The sequence below is a fragment of the Neoarius graeffei genome, chromosome 22 (genome assembly GCF_027579695.1).
Source record: "Neoarius graeffei isolate fNeoGra1 chromosome 22, fNeoGra1.pri, whole genome shotgun sequence".
Lineage (NCBI taxonomy): Eukaryota > Metazoa > Chordata > Actinopteri > Siluriformes > Ariidae > Neoarius > Neoarius graeffei.
Genome location: NC_083590.1, coordinates 14,743,986 through 14,762,655, shown reverse-complemented (window position 1 = coordinate 14,762,655; position 18,670 = coordinate 14,743,986). Strand labels below are relative to the sequence as shown.

Here is an 18,670-nt window from a genome sequence, read left to right as displayed (position 1 = left end):
CTGAACTCTAATGTATACCACAGAGCAGCACACCCTATGAATGACTCATTAAAGCTGTAACGTGATTGGTTAAAATCACACCGCTCGTTTGCATATCACAGGTTTGTGTTTTGCCTGTATTACTGAGGACAGCGCTGTGAGCGCTACAGGGAGACAAGAGCTTGATATTTACATTCCCCCCCCCCCCCCCCCCCCGGCATTGTCCTGGGGGAGTGCATTTACTTTTCTAACACAGAGAATTGAGAGTGAGATAGTGAGAGACAGACATAGTCAGACAGAATGAGAGAGAGAGAGGCAGACACAAAAAGATAGAGAATAAAAGAGAGTGAGACAGACAGAGTGAGAGATATGGAAAGAGAATTGCAGAGATAGAGAAAGTGACAGACAGTTAGATCGATGAATGTGTTTTCTCTCTGTTAAATGATGTGATGGTGTTTGATCTGATCTCTCTCTCTCTCTCTGTCTGTGTGTCTGTCTCTCTCTCTTTCTCTGTCTGACATTGTCTTGGGGGAGCGCATTTACTTTTCTAACACAGAGAATTAGAGTGAGATAGTGAGAGACAGAGATATAGTTAGAGATAGACAGAGTGAGACAGACAAAGAGAGGGAGAAATGGAGAGACAATCAGAGAGGCACAGTTAGATGGATGAATATCAGAGTTGTCTCTGTTAAATGATGTGATGGTGTTTGATCTGATCTCTCTCTCTCTCTCTCAGACATTGTCCTGGAGGAGTGCATTTACTTTTCTAACAGAGAGACGGAGAATGAGTGAGATAGTGAGAGGCCGACATAGTCAGACAGACCGGGGGGGAACAGAGTGAGACAGACAGAGAGGGAGAAAGGGAGAGATAATCAGAGAGACAATTAGATGGATGAATATCAGTGTTGATTGTCACTGTGTAAATGATGTGATGGTGTTTGATCTGATCTCTCTCTCTCTCTCTCTCTCTCTCTCCCCCTCTCCTCCACCCAATGCTTCCACCCAGAAGGATCTTCCTCTGCCACGTAAAAGCAGCAGGTGAGTCAAACACTCCACATCTGTGTGCGGGTGTTTTATTGCTAGGAGCAAAAAACAAACACAAATGGAAGAAATACTAATTATAAAGGAGCTTGTGCCTGTTGGTGCCACGCCCATAAGCTCCTCCCTGTGCTTTACTATAATCCTATAAGCAGTAGTCTGGTGGAAAGGCGTGTGAACTGAAACTGGGTGGTTTGAGCCAAAATGGCATCCTGGCCTGTCAGAGTGTGTGTTACAGCAGCTCTACCAATCTCTAATCATGAGACACAGCTGAGGAAAGACATGAGGAGAGACACTGAGACACATTCTCTCTCTCTCTCTCTCTCTCTCTGCCTGTTTGTCTGTCTCTTTCTTTCTGCCCTCCTTTTCCCTGTTTCATTTCCTCTTATTCTTTCTCTTTTTCTCTCCCTCTCTGTCTCTATCTTCCCTGATTTCTTCATTCTGTCTATCACCAGTTTTCAGCTTGTCCGTCTCCATCTGTCACTCTGGGGATGAGTGTGACATGTAGATATGTAGATATTCCACCACAGGAATGTTAGTCATGTCACTCAGAGCTGTGTGTGTGTGGCATGTGGTGTGTGTACTAGCAGAGTGTCTACATTACAGGAGCAGTGTAACCTTATATGAGACAGAGAGATATACACACACACACACACACACACACACACACACACACACACACACACACACACACACAAATTTAAACCAATGTCTATTCCCTAGAGGGGGTTTTGTTCATGTTATTCTGGTGAACATGAGGAGAAAGAGGAGGGGTGTGTGTGTGTGTGTGTGTGTGTGTGTGTGTGCTTATGGTTTAGAACAGAGCTTTGGTTCTTTTAAGTTGTTGATCTTGTTGTGCAGATGTGTGCTGGTGTTTGTTTTGCTTACTGGTGTTGGAGATATTGGTGGTGTTGGAGATATTGGTGATGGTGGTGTTGGAGGTGTTGGTGGTGTTGAAGGTGGAGATGGTGGTGGTGGTGATGGAGATGCAATTCAATTAAGTTCTGTCAAAGAAAATCTCTCTCTGTCTCGTGTGTGTGTGTGTGCGAGACAGCTCTTCTTTTCTCTAAAGATGAAAAGAGATGGTTAAGAGCGTGTGTGTGTGTGTTATATAATATAGTTTAAACCCCTCTTACTCTGCATGTTGGAGCTTGAGGACTCTCTCCTGCCTTCATTTCTGAGTGCATCTGTGGTGTGTGTGTGTGTGTGTTTTAGAGGTTTAGCTTCATGTAACCAAGTCAGCTGTTTTTGTCTTCCAGCTGCCGTGCTAGTAACAGGAAGAGTCTGATCCTCACCTCAACTTCGCCCACTTTACCTCGTGCTCACTCTCCTCTGCCTGGACACCTCGGTGAGAACAGAGCATCAACACACACCTTCAAAAAAACACACTCGCATTCCACACACACCTAACACACACTCGCTTTTAGCACTAGATTTTAAGATATATTAATATACACTAATACAGTTCCCTTATTCCCTTCAGATGTAGTGCAGCAGTGCTGCTGTGGTAGAAGAGTGTTTATGAGGCTAATGTAGCGAACAGCTAATGAACACTTGGAGCCTCCAGTTTAGCATTATGCTAAACTACCAGTTAATCTAAACGACTGAAGCTGCACACTGTCGGTTTGTTGGGATAACTGTAGCCTTACACATACACGCAGTGATGTAATGCATTAACATTGTTATGGCACTGACAGTTCAACAGATTGTATCACTGTTGAGGTTTTCAACATGGCTGCCATTTGTCTTCCTGTTTGCACAGGAAGCAGCCCATTGGACAGCCCTCGTAACTTCTCTCCTAGCAATCCGGCTCACTTCTCCTTCACGGCTTCCTCCAGAAGGTAACACACACACACACACACACACACACACACACACACACACACACTTGCATAACATATAAGCTTACACTGTTTCTGTCTCTCTCTGTAGGGATGGTCGCCGTTGGTCTCTGGCTTCTCTTCCTTCTTCTGGTTATGGCACCAACACACCCAGCTCAACGGTACCCCTCTTTCTTTACGTGCTCTGAATGCAGTAGTGGTGTTTCATTATCAACTAAGTGAAAGTGAATTAATCAGAAGGTCATTAAGAGTCTCTCTCTCTCTCTCTCTCTCTCTCTCAGTCATCCAGTTCGTCTCAGGAGCGTCTACACCAGTTGTCCTATCAGCCCTCCTCCATGGATGAGCTGCTCTTCCTGTCCAAACACTTCGGCAGCACCGAGAGCATCACAGATGATGACGGGGGTCGGAGCTCTCCACATACACGCCCACGCTCACGCAGCCTTAGGTACGTACACACACACACACACACACACACACACACACACACACACACACACACACACACAGATTCATCCATATAGGACACATTCTGTACATATGAGGACTTGATAAAATGCTGTGTGTGTGTGTGTGTGTGTGTGTGTGTGTATGATATAACAAAATATGAGTAACTATATAAAATTTCAGCATACACACTACATCATTTACTTTAATGTCCTAATGTCTTCATTAAAAGTAACGCACTGTCTCAGTCTCCATGCTGAGCTCTTGTTTGTTTCTTTGTTTGTTTGTTTGTTTGTTTGATTATCACTGGCACAGTCCTGGCCGATCTGCTTCCTGCTGCGACAACGAGATCATGATAATGAACCATGTGTACAAAGAGCGCTTCCCAAAGGTACACACATACACACACACGTGTGTATAATATTTACATTACTGTAATTATTTATATTAAAAGAATTTGGAGCGGAATAAAGTTCCAAGTGTGAATTCACTTGTTTCAAATTCAGAAGCCTTATTTCTGAAATGTATTTGAATTTTATCCTAAAATTGTTCCTTACAATGTTTCTCACCATTCACATGTGGTTGAATGTACACACACAACTTAGCTGCACCATGGAGTAATTCATAAATTTGTCAGTCTCATGGAGATTTTCTCCAGAACCACACATTATCAAGAAACACAATACAGCAAAGAGCCATAACATTTTAAATTAGATTAGTGGTGTTTAGCAATGAGGCCAAAAGCCGTTGTCCAAGGTGAAGGCCGAAAGCCGTGGCCACTGGTGAAGGCTGGAGATGTAGCCCAAGGTGAAAGCCGAAGTTGAAGGCTGTAGCCCAAGGTGAAGGCCAAAGCCTGTAGCCAAAGGTGAAGGGCCGAAGCCTGAAGACTGAAGCCTGTGGACCAATGGTGAAGGCTGGAAGCCTGTGGACCGATGGAGAAGCCTGTGGACCAGTGGTGAAGGCCGGAAGCCTGTGGACCGATGGAGAAGCCTGTGGACCAGTGGTGAAGGCCGGAAGCCTGTGGACCGATGGTGAAGGCCGGAAGCCTGTGGACCGATGGAGAAGCCTGTGGACCAATGGTGAAGGCCGGAAGCCTGTGGACCAATGGTGAAGGCCGGAAGCCTGTGGACCAGTGGAGAAGCCTGTGGACCAGTGGTGAAGGCCGGAAGCCTGTGGACCAATGGTGAAGGCCAGAAGCTTGTGGACCAATGGAGAAGCCTGTGGACCAATGGTGAAGGCCGGAAGCCTGTGGACCAATGGTGAAGGCCAGAAGCTTGTGGACCAATGGAGAAGCCTGTGGACCAATGGTGAAGGCCGGAAGCCTGTGGACCGATGGAGAAGCCTGTGGACCGACGGAGAAGGCCAGAAGCCTGTGGACCAATGGGGAAGCCTGTGTTCTCGAGAAGAACCAACACCATCCTCATTTATCTTTCAGTGAAATATCTGGACATTTTACAACCTAAGCGACAAATGAAGTGAAGCAGTTCCATTTGCAAATTTCCAAAAAATAATGTAATGTGGGCAACCTTTATTTGAATGATGTATAACTTTTTGTGTAGCCAATAATTTGTTGTTATGGCAACAGAAGCATTACACCTACTACATAAATAAATCTCATGCTCACATTATTCCAGCACTCTGCCACAACCACAAGGAAAAAAGCTCGTACATCAGTTTGGAAACATTTTCATGTCAAATTCTTGTTTTATATATCATTACTTAGATTTTTTTTTTTTTAATGCGTGACCATTTTAAGATCAAATCCTGTGAACCCAGTGTGTAGGTTTAAAATCAGGTCATCAAAACTCATGTTAAAAGCTGATAATTGGTAAAGAATAACAGGAGAGATAACATTGTGTATGTGTGTGTGTGTGTGTGTGTGTGTGTGTGTGTGTGTGTCAGGCGACGGCTCAGATGGAGGGGCGTTTAGCAGACTTTATCCACTCGTTCTCGCCGGACAGCGTGCTCCCTCTGGCTGATGGGGTCCTGAGCTTCATCCACCACCAGATCATCGAGCTGTCCAGAGACTGCCTGAACAAATCCCGAGATGACCTCATCACCACGGTCTACTTCTACGAGCTGCAGGAGAACCTCGACAAACTGCTGCACGATGTGAGTGTGTGTGTGTTTGTCTTCCCGTGAGTCAGCAACCCTGTTTTGCTGACGGCTATTTTCTGTCTTGCACACTGAGAGCTCTGTATAATGAAGCATTCTCGCTCACTCACACATGCATGTGCACACACACACACACACACACACACACACACACACACATATATATATATACATACAGTGGTGCTTGAAAGTTTGTGAACCCTTTAGAATTTTCTATATTTCTGCATAAATATGACCTAAAACATCATCAGATTTTCACACAAGTCCTAAAAGTAGATAAAGAGAACCCAGTTAAACAAATGAGACAAAAATATTATACTGGGTCATTTATTTATTGAGGAAAATGATCCAATATTACATATCTGTGAGTGGCAAAAGTATGTGAACCTCGAGGATTAGCAGTTAATTTGAAGGTGAAATTAGAGTCAGGTGTTTTCAATCAATGGGATGACAATCAGGTGTGAGTGGGCACCCTGTTTTATTTAAAGAACAGGGATCTATCAAAGTCTGATCTTCACAACACACATTTGTGTAAGTGTATCATGGCACGAACAAAGGAGATTTCTGAGGACCTCAGAAAAAGCGTTTTTGATGCTCATCAGGCTGGAAAAGGTTACAAAACCATCTCTAAAGAGTTTGGACTCCACCAATCCACAGTCAGACAGACTGTGTACAAATGGAAGAAATTCAAGACCATTGTTACCCTCCCCAGGAGTGGTCAACCAACAAAGATCACTCCAAGAGCAAGGCATGTAATAGTCGGCAAGGTCAGAAAGGACCCCAGGGTAACTTCTAAGCAACTGAAGACCTCTCTCACATTGGCTAATGTTAATGTTCATGAGTCCACCATCAGGAGAACACTGAACAACAATAGTGTGCATGGCAGGGTTGCAAGTAGAAAGTTACTGCTCTCCAAAAAGAACATTGCTGCTCATCTGGAGTTTGCTAAAGATCACAGGGACAAGCCAGAAGGATACTGAAAAATGTTTTGTGGACGGATGAGACCAAAATCAAACTTTTTGGTTTAAATGAGAAGTGTTATGTTTGGAGAAAGGAAAACTGCATTCCAGCAAAAGAACCTTATCCCCTCTGTGAAACATGATGGTGGTAGTATCATGGTTTGGGCCTATTTTGCTGTATCTGGGCCAGGACGGCTTGCCATCGTTGATGGAACAATGAATTCTGAATTATACCAGTGAATTCTAAAGGAAAATGTCAGGACATCTGTCCATGAACTGAATCTCAAGAGAAGGTGGGTCATGCAGCAAGACAACGACCCTAAGCACACAAGTCGTTCTACCAAAGAATGGTTAAAGAAGAATAAAGTTAATGTTTTGGAATGGCCAAGTCAAAGTCCTGACCTTAATCCAATGGAAATGTTGTGGAAGGACCTGAAGTGAGCAGTTCATGTGAGGAACCCCACCAACATCCCAGAGTTGAAGCAGTTCTGTACGGAGGAACGGGCTAAAATTCCTCCAAGCCGGTGTGCAGGACTGATCAACTGTTACCGGAAACAGTTGCCGTTATTGCTGCACAAGGGGGTCACACCAGATACTGAAAGCAAAGGGTCACATACTTTTGCCACTCACAGATATGTAATATTGGATCATTTTCTTCAATAAATAAATGACCCAGTATAATATTTTTGTCTCATTTGTTTAACTGGGTTCTCTTTATCTACTTTGAGGACTTGTCTGAAAATCTGATGATGTTTTAGGTCATATTTATGCAGAAATTTAGAAAATTCTAAAGGGTTCACAAACTTTCAAGCACCACTGTATATATATAATATGTGTATATATGGCAATCTATCTCTACATCTTGTTTACCTGTCTGTCTATCTGCCTAACTGTGCATTTTTCTTGGTGTCTGTCCATATATCTATCTATCTCTGTCTATCTGCCTGTCTGTCTGTATATCTATCTATCTAACTTGGTCTGTCTCTGTCTGCCTGTCTGTCTGTCTACATGTCTATCTGCCTGTCTATCTCTCTGCCTGCCTGTCTGTCTGTATATCAATCTATCTAGCTCTGTCTACATGTCTATCTGCCTGTCTGTCTGTCTATCTATCTGTCTGCCTGTCTGTGCCTGTCTGTCTGTTTTTACAGTGAAATATACTGAATTCAGTGTAATGAACACATGGAGGATGTCAGTTACTTCTCTACTATCTTGCCTGAGTAAAAAAAAGTTTGTGTATTTTTCTCTGCTTACACACACACACACACACACACACACACACACACACTTACCTTTATTGTGTGTCCCTTCAGGCCTGTGTGTCCTCATGCTTCCTTGATCTGTCTGTCATGTCTCTACCTCCTTCAGTCTCTCTTTCTCTCTCTTTCTCTTGCATTTCCTCTTGTCCTCTCCCAACACTTTCTCCTCCATTCAGTTAATTTTAGCAAAGATAAACACACGGTCACCCTTCTAAATAAACATCTCTCTCTCTCTCTCTCTCTCTCTCTCAGGCGTACGAGCGGTCGGAGAGTTCAGAGCTGACCTTCATCACAGAGCTGGTGAAGAAGCTCCTCATCATCATCTCTCGCCCAGCACGACTCTTGGAATGTCTGGTAAGACGAGGAGGTTTCTAATTTTTTGAGACATGCAAGAACAATTAACAACAAAACAAAAAAAACAGAAGATGCCATTTTTATATACATCATTATATGCCAGTGTTATCACAGACAGTGCCATAATTTTGTGTTGTGAGCTAAGAACCTGATAGACACCTGCCTGTTATTAGGATGATTATCACCTAGCGTACGATCATGTCCTTCATTCATTTGTACTCTCAGCTAAAGCAGAAGATAAGGATGCTAAACACGTTGCAGATGGCACAGATAGCTTTTACTTTGTTTAAAAAAAAAATAAAAATTTGCTTGTGTGACTTCCCTGTCCATCTCTACTCCCTTAATACATCAGCACTCAGCGCTACATTAAACTCCTGCTCCATCCCAAATCGAATTTCTGCACTGGAGAACAGCGTCTTTATGCACTCTAATGTTACCGTGCGAGAGAACGCAGCAGACAGACAGAGAGGAACCAGTCTGGGATCGCATTTGCATTTAGATTGAAGGTCCTCCTTGCGGCGTGTGTAACAGCGATCAGTGCCCCCCTTCGTCTCTGCTCAGAGTTACTCATGCTGATGGTTCCCAGCGCCAACATATTGTTTCAGAGTTCCAGCCTTTCTGTCTGACTTGAAGATAAATGGAAAATCCATAATCCCTGTTTTACCTTCATGAACAATTATTGCCAGATAAAAGCAGCAGCAGCGTCCAGTGTTTTTTTTTTTAATTCAGATAAAAGCAGCAACTACAATGAGCACTGCTTTTTAACAGAAAAAGCTCTTTCATAGAACATACTGCGTACATCTAAATCGACATCATATCTTCTTTTAGAGCCAGAGACCTTTCTTCAAAAGTGATTGCGTTAGCGTTAATATTTGCAAACTTAAAGTGCAAAGAATTTCGCGGTGCACTGAGCCTGAAGCCTGTCCCCTTTCTGCTGCAGGAGTTTAACCCAGAGGACTTTTACCACCTGCTGGAGGCGGCCGAGGATCACGCCAAAGAGGGACACCTGATGAAGACAGACATCCCACGCTACATTATCAGCCAGCTTGGCCTGACCAGAGACCCTCTGGAGGGTGAGACACTGAGACGTAGACAAAAATACACACAAGACAAGCTCATGTAGGGCGGCACGGTGGTGTAGTGGTTAGCGCTGTCGCCTCACAACAAGAAGGTCCGGGTTCGAGCCCCGTGGCCGGCGAGGGCCTTTCTGTGCGGAGTTTGCATGTTCTCCCTGTGTCCACGTGGGTTTCCTCCAGGTGCTCCGGTTTCCCCCACAGTCCAAAGACATGCAGGTTAGGTTAACTGGTGACTCTAAATTGACCGTGAGTGTGAATGGTTGTCTGTGTCTATGTGTCAGCCCTGTGATGACCTGGCGACTTGTCCAGGGTGTACCCCGCCTTTCGCCCGTAGTCAGCTGGGATAGGCTCCAGCTTGCCTGCGACCCTGTAGAACAGGATAAAGCGGCTCGAGATAATGAGATGAGAGATGAGATGAGACATGCTCATGTACAGAATAAAACAGGGGTTCTCAAACTTTTCGACTTTGAGGCCCACCTATTCAGACTTGTAGAGTCGGAGCTCATTAAAAAAAGAGATCCCCAATTATTTTGGCTCATCGATTCTATTAGAGTCTAATAAGTGCATTGTCTCTTGTTTTACAGAAATGGTCAATCTGGAGAGTTATGACAGCGAGGGACCCCTCACACCTGAGACTGACGACTCTACAGAGGTGAACACACACACATACACACAGCTTTAAGCTAGAACAACTCATTTGCTGTCCTCCATTTAGCTTGATTACATTCCTAATCTCTTCATGAAGTCAGTCACTTCAGGAACCAACCATTTTCAGATCCAATATGTAATAATTTGCATATTTATATGAGTATAGGATTTAATATACACATACATTTTCATGGACTGAGCTCAGATAATTTGCCCAGTTGTGAAGTAAATATCCAAATAACTTTGATAGATTGTGAACAAGATGGCCGTTTGTTCTCAAAAGCACAGGAAGCTACAGTTAGCTCGAATGTTTCAGAGCGACGCCACTGAAGTGTTTCGCTTTCCAAGATTTAAAAAAAAAAAAAAGAAGTGTTTCCAGGCAAAACAAACCTCACCCAGCAGCACTTGTTTTATACCAGTATGTTGATAATGGTAATATTTCTCAATCATCAGCTGTCAGCTTATAGTCCTATGAAAATCCATGACCTTGAGTTTGACATTTCAGAGTCATTCAAGGTCAAAGATCATGGTGGCAACTGAAAGCCCATATGGCACTTCTTGTATGTTGATAATGGTAAACATCTGACTATCATGAACCATTTTAAACTTATAGTCCTTTGAAAACCCATAACCTTCAGTTTGACCTTTCAAGGTCACTCAAGGTCAAAGATCATGGTGTCAAATGAAAGCCCGTATGGCACTTCCTATAAGTTGATGATGGTAAATGTCTGTCTACCGTCAACCGTTTTCAAGTTACAACCGTCTGAAAATCCGTGACCTTGAGTTTGACCTTTGAAGGTCACTCAAGGTCAGAGATCATGGTGTCAAATGGAAGGCCATATAGGAGTTCATGTATGCTTATAATAGTAAACATCTGTCGATTGGCAACCATTTTTGACTTATAATGGAAAGTGTTATTTTGACCGAAAGGTTGACCTTTCTGGTGACCTTGACCTGATTACCCCCAAAATTTAATCAAAAAAAATTTGAAGTCAATTAGTGCAACCGTCTAGACGCTAGATTGTTAACAGTCTCTCTCACGCACAGACACACACACACACACACACACACACACCATGTAACAGAAAACTCCCCAGCTGTCTGTCTGAGCTGCATGAGGTTTATTACCTCGCCTGCAACAGAGTCAGCGGCGCGAGGGATTGTAATCAGTGCGGTGTGTGTGTGTGTGTGTGTGTGTGTGTGTGTGTGTGTGTGTGTGTGTGTGTGTGTGTGTGTTTAACTCACTGAGTGCAGCTCTGTGTATCTCTCAGGGGAAGATGAAAGTGATGAAGCCTCCTGGAGAAGCTGACTTCCAGACCATCAAACTGATCAGCAATGGAGCATACGGGTGAGGAAAGCTCCAGTCCCACCACTGGGTCTGTCCAATCCTACATCCATCTATACATTCATCCATCCATACCATACACACCCTCACTGGTCACTTTATTAGGAGCATCCATCGATCCACCTGGTGTTTGATGCAGTTCTCTAACCAGCCGATCCCTTGATGCAGATACAAATCGAGAGCTTCAGTAAATGTTCACACATCCGAATGGGAAAAATTGTGATCTCAAAGTGTGACTTTCTTTCACTGTGGTATGGATGTTGGTTTGAGCCAGATGGACTGGCCTGAGTATTTCAGAAACTGCTGATCTCCTGGGGTTTTCACACACAACAGTCTGTAGAGTTTACACAGACAGAATGGTGCGAAAAACAGCGAGTGAGCGAGCGAGCGAGAGTTCTGTGGGGTGGAAAGTAAACAAACACCTAGTTGATAAGAGAGGTCAGAGGAAAATGGCCAGATTGGTTTGAGCTTTTTTTTGCCAGGAGGGACAGAGTAACTCATATAATCACTCTTTACAACCGTGGTGAGCAGAAAAGCATCTCAGCATGCAACAGAAAACAGAAGAACACATTGGGTTCCTCTCCTGCAGCCAAGAACAGGAATCTTAGAATCAAGAACATGTTCCTATTAAAGTGGCCAGTGAGTGTATATTCATTCATCTGTCTATCATCCATTCATCCAGACATAAACACTGCAAAAAATGATATATTGTGAAGAGGAAATATCTTTAATATGGATGAATTTCTCATATTTCTGATTAAAAGATTATTAGAACGCAAATACAAGATTATTTAGCTTGCCTTTAGACGCTTTTACTAATTTCAAGCTTATTCTATTGGTAGGTGATAATTTTGCTAATTTTAAACATTTAATTCTAGGAAGAAGTAAAATTATCACCTGCCAAATAGAATACAAAAAATTAAGCTTGGAATGAGTAAAAGCATCTAAAAGTGAGCTAAATAATCTTATATTTGACTTCTAATAATCTTCTAATCAGAAATATCAGATAAATTCACCCATATTAAAGATATTTTCTCTTAAGATATCATTTTCACAGTGAATCAGATCTCTCTAAAATCCTTTTGCAGTGATGATTTGAAATGGAAGGAGAAAAAACATCCAGTCCAGTGAAATAATTTATGTCCCCCCTTTTCTGTAGATTTTTCTGTACATTTTACAATGTTTTTTTTTTACTATCTAGCAGTTAGATCATTTTAAAATAGAATGTAGCACAGCAGTGGTTTCTAGCTGTAAACACGACAGTATCTAATCTTCATGCTCTTTTGTGCAGACTCAGCTTCTGTTCTCAGCAACACATTTATAATTGAAACCTCATAAGTGTTTCCAGGCAAAACAAACCTCACCCAGCAGCACTTATTTTATACCGATATGTTGATAATGGTAATATTTCTCAATCATCGGCCATCAGGTGAAAGTCCTATGAAAATCCATGACCTTGAGTGTGACACTGCACAGCCATTCAAGGTCATGGTGGCAACTGAAAGCCCATATAGGACTTCCTATATAGATTTACTATAGATATTTATGAAGTGTATATATGGTATATAGTGTGTATGTGTGTGTGTATATATATATATATATATATATATATATATATATATATATATATATATATATATATATATATGGTATGTAGTATATATTTATTTTTGTAATTATATATTTATATGGATAATCATGAAGTGTATATATGGTATATATTTTTATAGGTGTATTAATGTAGTTTGGATTTTGGGGTAGTTAAAAAGGGGTGGGAAATTAAAAAAGTATTGTACTTCTTCCCACTCCTTTTTCGAACAATGTGCGGTGTTTTGTAATGTCTTTGCTCTTTGTTATTTTATTTATTTATTTTTTTTCAATTTCTCGTTTTCTTTTTTTTGTATGTACCAATAGTTACATACATTTTTTATACATGTTCAAAATAAAAATAAATTCATTCATTCATTCATTATATGTTGATAATGGTAAACATCTGGCTATCATGAACCATTTTCAAGTTATAGCCCTTTGAAAACCTGTAACCTTGAGTTTGACCTTTTGTCAAAGATCATTGTGCCAAATGAAAACCCATATGGTACTGCCTATAAGTTGATGATGGTAAATATCTGTCTACCATCAACTGTTTTCAAGGTACAGCCCTCTGAAAACCCATGACCTTGAGTTTGACCTTTCATGGCCAATCAAGGTCAAAGATCATGGTGCCAAATGAAAGCCCATATGGCACTTCCTAGAAGTTGATAATGATAAATATCTGTCTTGCATCAACTGTTTTCAAGTTCCAGCCCTCTGAAAATCTGTGACCTTGAGTTTGACCTTTGAAGGTCACTCAAGGTCAAAGGTCATGGTGCCAAATGAAAGGCCATATGGGAGTTCCTATATGCTCATAATAGTAAACATCTGTCTCTTGGCAACCGTTTTTGAGTTATAATGGAAAGTGTTATTTTGACCGAAAGGTTGACCTTTCTGGTGATCTTGACCTTCACCTTGACCAGATTGCCCCCCAAAATGTAATCAGGTCATTGATGGACAATTGCCCACCTACCCTGAAAATTTGAAGTCAATCGGTGCAACCGTCTAGACGCTACATTGTTAACAGACACACAAACAAACAAACTGCACTGATTACAATCCCTCACCCCGCTGACTCCGTCATGAGTGACGTAAAGATTCTTAGTCTGTCTTAAACATATCAGTGAGAATCCTGATCCTGTGCACTGGTGTTGTATTCTTTGTAGAATAATCTGATGGTCACTACAGATATTTGTACATTTATAATAACTAATCCTGTGCAGAAAAGTACAGAAATTAAATTCCTACACTGCTATACGCTATATGTTCTTCGTTCACACCAAACAGTGTTCCTAAATACTACACACTCTATACAGTATAAAGTACAATCCAGGAAGTGAATTTTATCGGCTAAATATGGTTTTTAGCTTTTTTTTTCCCCAAAAAATTTGTAGTTGTTTATAAAAAATGTGTGTATGTATTCAGGGCAGTGTACCTGGTGCGTCACCGAGAGACTCGGCAGCGCTTTGCCATGAAGAAGATCAACAAGCAGAACCTGATCCTGAGGAACCAGATCCAGCAGGCTTTCGTGGAGAGAGACATCCTCACATTCGCTGAGAACCCGTTCGTCGTCAGCATGTTCTGCTCCTTCGAGACCCGCAGGCACCTCTGTATGGTCATGGAGTATGTGGAAGGTGAGATGAACCAACACACACACTGTAAAATATTCCGTGTGAACACAAATCACACTCAAAATGTGAGAACATATGAACAGAAGTTGATCCATTACTCGGAACCACACACTGATATCGTTTCCTGAAGGAAAAAACAACAACTAAAGCTCTTTAAGAAATGAATCCAAGATACTAAATCTTCACCACTAAAGGCAAACCCAGACAAATTACTCAGGGAGAAAACATGGTACAGGTGCACACACTCAGGAAACAAACCAAATAAAGAACACTAGGGCGTTGGTTGTAATGGGAATCACAAAGCCATGAAAACCATTAGAATGCTACATTTTTACTGAGGTCTCTGTGGAAAAACGTCCCGATGTAGTGTTTTTGGCGATTTTTCATGGTGAAAGACAGCCCTTGGGGTGCATTTGTTGGCTGTTCTCGTCCTCTGCCTTCTATAGGGATGCTCTGGAGGTATCCCTCCACCACGCGAGTCCCCCATCTGCACAATCATACCCACAATTCTTGGGTTTCACGTGACGTCACATCCACCTCATTAGTTATTCAGAACTTTAGCTGGTGATCTACCAAAGCTCAGTTGAGAAAGCGTTTGTACGGAGAAGGTGCATTGCTCGCATGAAAAATGCCTTACGCTTACATTGTTCGAATCGATCAAACCATGAAATTGATAAGTTTCTTCAGAGTTCCTCGTGAACTAATAAAAAAGGGTGAACGAACACAGGATTTCACAAAAAGACATTGAGAAAGGTGGCTTTCGAACCCCTCAGTGAAATCGAAGGGAGCCAAGTCGAAGCATGCTGGAGTTTGCAGTGATCACTTGGTGAAAGGTTTGTATTTCCCTGTCAGCTCTGTCCTTAGTGTTTTCCAAGTACTTTTCGTTGCTATGTGTCGTTATTTTACGGGATTTTTTTTTTTTTAGTCACAAAGCGCTAAAGTCCCCAGCTGTTTCTTTGTTTCCTCCTCACAAAGTCCATACGGTATGCATGAAGGTCACGACAAAATTCTTCCCCAGCCATACAGTTACAATGCACCGTGATCACTTCTCCGTCTTGTTTAACTAAGCTCCAGGTCTTTAAAGGGGTTTCTGATGATTTTTGTGAATGATTTAGCTGAGCAGTAAGAGCCAACACAAGTGAGAATCAAGCGAACTGTTTGTTTACACTTCAACTTGCAGTGCTTCGTTGTAAAGATGCGAACGAAAAGCTTAAAAAAACATACTTGCACGGGCAAAAACAATCCAGGATTCATTCGGCAGCGACTTGATCCCGAGGTCCTTTACCCAGCCACATACAAAAAAAGTTGTAAGCCTCCATACTCTTCAAAGCTTTCATCTGTTTTGTGGTGTAGAAGGACGTCTGCAACACCAGATAGTTTGAGATGTCGGGGAACTCGACTGAAGGATAGTTTTCAAGATCGTATGATAAATCCTTCTTTCCCAGACTGTAGGGGTCGCACATAGCAATCTTCTGAATATATCTAAAGCCAGCAGTGGCTTCTAGATTACGAGCGTACTCTGTTATCCCTAGTAGCATCTCTGCTACTGCGTTGGTCTAACGTTCCTGCTCGACTGCCCCATTTTAGTTAATAGGCTACAGATAAAAAGCTTGTTCATCGCTCAGCAAGCCCCGCCCACTATCAACAGGGCAAATAACATGAGAGAGGGTTAACACTAGCTAGTTCATCACTCAGCAAGCCCCGCCCACTATCAACAGAGCAATGAACATAGCATGTCACTTCCTTCTCTGGGTGGAGTCTCGCCAAATGACGATTGAAGTTCGAGGTTGTCCCCATCGTCTCCTCGATAGTTCGTCTACATATAGAACACACAGCAGTGCATTTTTTCCCACTGCACGAGAAGTCTGTATAAGCAAAGCGGCCAACCCTAGGAGCGTTCTCTCCAGGCATTTTAGCGCAATTAACATTAGTTTGTTCCTGAACATGATGTATGAACAGGTGAATGTGCATTCTCTTGCAGGAAATTAGTATAAAAAAAATTATGTAGATATAAATAAATATATTATGACAAATTATTATGGCATGTTGCAAAAAAAATGAAGAAAAAAATCCATTCGAGTCCTCGTCTCCAATTTACGAGTCCAAATGCAGTTAATGCACGAGTCCGAGTCATCAGTGCTCAAGTCCAAGTCAAGTCACGAGTCCTTAAAATTAGGGCACGAGTCGGACTCGAGTACTACAAGCCTGGCGTATACACTATACTTGTGTAACAACAGTAAGTGTAACTCTGACTTATTTTGACTGTGTTAGGAGGAGACTGTGCCACGCTGCTGAAGCACATTGGAGCTCTGCCTGTAGAGATGGCACGCATGTACTTTGCAGAGACCGTCCTCGCTCTGGAGTACATCCACAACTACGGCGTGGTGCACCGAGACCTCAAACCTGACAAGTAAGATGGTGTAGAGTGGAGTGTGTGCACTACCAAGAGTCTGTTAGTGACAGAACAGTGTTCCACATTAGCACTGTGCACTATGTGTGATATACACCGCCTTATATACCATACAATATATTATTATCCATACAGGGCACTTTTTCCATGGAATAAAAATGTGTTCTATTCCCTTCTAGCGGGTTTCATTCATTTGGTCTGATAGTATGCAATATTGTTAACATATTGCTTATCCTACGTGTATTACGTCACTCTATTTAATGGAGAATGAGCATTGAATATGGTTTATGATATTGCACGATTATCAAGACATGACGTCTGGAGACCGAAATCTTAGTTTCTTGGTCGTTAGCCTGTAGCTCTCGATAGCACTGGCTTGAGCACTTTATTAGCATTCGCTAACACTACTGATGAACGCTACACCGGCTGGAAGGTGACTTCACTGCTGTACTGACGGCACCGACTCGCGGTTAAGCTCACGTTGGCCTTTGAGAAGGTCTAGGGCGATAAATTTTTGGTCCCTCCCATGATAAATCAAAATCTGATTGGTTAATTCATCTGTCACTTCCCACATAAACATACACTGCCATGGCCTTCTGTCCCAGCAATGAAATCCTAACCAATGAGTGAGCAGCTCTAAACTCTTCTCAGTCTAGACACAACAAGCAAAACAATCTCACTGGAGAACTCGATTTTAATGTTTTCAGGACAGTAATTTCTGTCCTTTCATTTCTGAAGCACATTTGATAGAAAATGAGGCTGAATTAGAAGAGAATAATTATAATGAAATTATAAGAATGAAAGTAATTAAATATAACATTTGAAATGCTGATATGTTTGGGCTTCTCTGAAGGACTAGAAGGCCTTTTCTCTGTTTCCAAGAGAAAAACATACCAACAGATATTGAAAAACTGGAAAAGAGAGTCTGTATTATAATAATAAGAAGAATAAGAATATTGGCTGGATTTTTTGTGGTATATCAAATATATTCCATTCAGCTACTCGTCTTCGACTCATTCAGTATCATGCTAGTTGAATGGAATATATCTGATATACCACTCACCGCCAGGCAATATCATTTAAATATCTCTGTTTCTTTCTCACTCTCTCTGCTTGTGTCTGTCTCTCTCTAACTTCTTTTTCTGTCTCTCTCTTCCTCTCTCTCTGTCTGTCTGTCTGTCTGTCTGTCTGTTCCTCTCTCTCTCAGTCTGCTGATCACGTCTATGGGACACATAAAGCTGACTGATTTCGGTTTGTCTAAAATGGGTCTGATGAGTCTCACGACAAACCTGTATGAGGGCCACATCGAGAAGGACACCAGAGAGTTCTTAGATAAACAGGTACACGTGTGTGTCTACACAAACACACACATGTGCGCGCACGCAGGTTCAAAGCTTCAGTGCAGAACAACAGAAACACCTTTCACACCTAGATCACAGCTGAATATTAAACAAACACATGATGGTCCAGCAGTGTGTTTGTGTCCAGAATGTGTCCATACTTCGTTCTGTCCCTCAGGTTTGTGGTACGCCCGAGTACATCGCCCCGGAGGTGATCTTACGGCAGGGATACGGGAAACCCGTGGACTGGTGGGCCATGGGCATCATCCTCTATGAGTTCCTGGTGGGCTGTGTGCCTTTCTTCGGGGACACTCCTGAGGAGCTGTTCGGCCAGGTCATCACTGGTGAGACACTGAAACACGCACACACTGGTCCATCACCTTTACTCACCTTTTATATGTTGATCTAAGTTTATACCATTACAATGTCCTGTGTGTGTAGATGATATTGTGTGGCCTGAAGGTGATGAAGCGCTCCCGGTCGACGCCCAGCACCTCATCTCTGCCCTACTGCAGACCAACCCGCTGCTCCGCCTGGGCACAGGTATACTCAGGAAAGAGTAGACTAGCTAAGGTAAACCAAGCTAAGCTCTTGTCACACTAAGCACAGGAACACTAATCCTGCCTTCATGTGTGTGTGTGTGT

At 42.3% G+C, this 18,670-nt stretch overlaps 1 protein-coding gene across 2 annotated transcripts in view; it reads left to right on the top strand.

The window, feature by feature from the left end:
• LOC132870676 (microtubule-associated serine/threonine-protein kinase 1-like) overlaps nucleotides 1-18,670 on the top strand; it is a 52,424-nt gene that overhangs the window by 11,735 nt on the left and 22,019 nt on the right. For both annotated transcript variants that reach the window (XR_009651169.1, XM_060904442.1), the window contains exons 3-18: nucleotides 989-1,017; nucleotides 2,277-2,365; nucleotides 2,780-2,858; nucleotides 2,950-3,019; nucleotides 3,140-3,303; nucleotides 3,618-3,693; nucleotides 5,205-5,414; nucleotides 7,885-7,986; nucleotides 8,927-9,059; nucleotides 9,647-9,714; nucleotides 10,982-11,058; nucleotides 14,071-14,279; nucleotides 16,548-16,686; nucleotides 17,894-18,026; nucleotides 18,205-18,370; nucleotides 18,468-18,569. Coding sequence is in view for 1 of the 2 variants with exons in the window: in XM_060904442.1 (XP_060760425.1) it covers nucleotides 989-1,017; nucleotides 2,277-2,365; nucleotides 2,780-2,858; nucleotides 2,950-3,019; nucleotides 3,140-3,303; nucleotides 3,618-3,693; nucleotides 5,205-5,414; nucleotides 7,885-7,986; nucleotides 8,927-9,059; nucleotides 9,647-9,714; nucleotides 10,982-11,058; nucleotides 14,071-14,279; nucleotides 16,548-16,686; nucleotides 17,894-18,026; nucleotides 18,205-18,370; nucleotides 18,468-18,569 (1,846 nt within the window). In the remaining variant the exon portion in view is untranslated. The remainder of the gene's footprint in view (nucleotides 1-988; nucleotides 1,018-2,276; nucleotides 2,366-2,779; nucleotides 2,859-2,949; nucleotides 3,020-3,139; nucleotides 3,304-3,617; nucleotides 3,694-5,204; nucleotides 5,415-7,884; nucleotides 7,987-8,926; nucleotides 9,060-9,646; nucleotides 9,715-10,981; nucleotides 11,059-14,070; nucleotides 14,280-16,547; nucleotides 16,687-17,893; nucleotides 18,027-18,204; nucleotides 18,371-18,467; nucleotides 18,570-18,670) is intronic.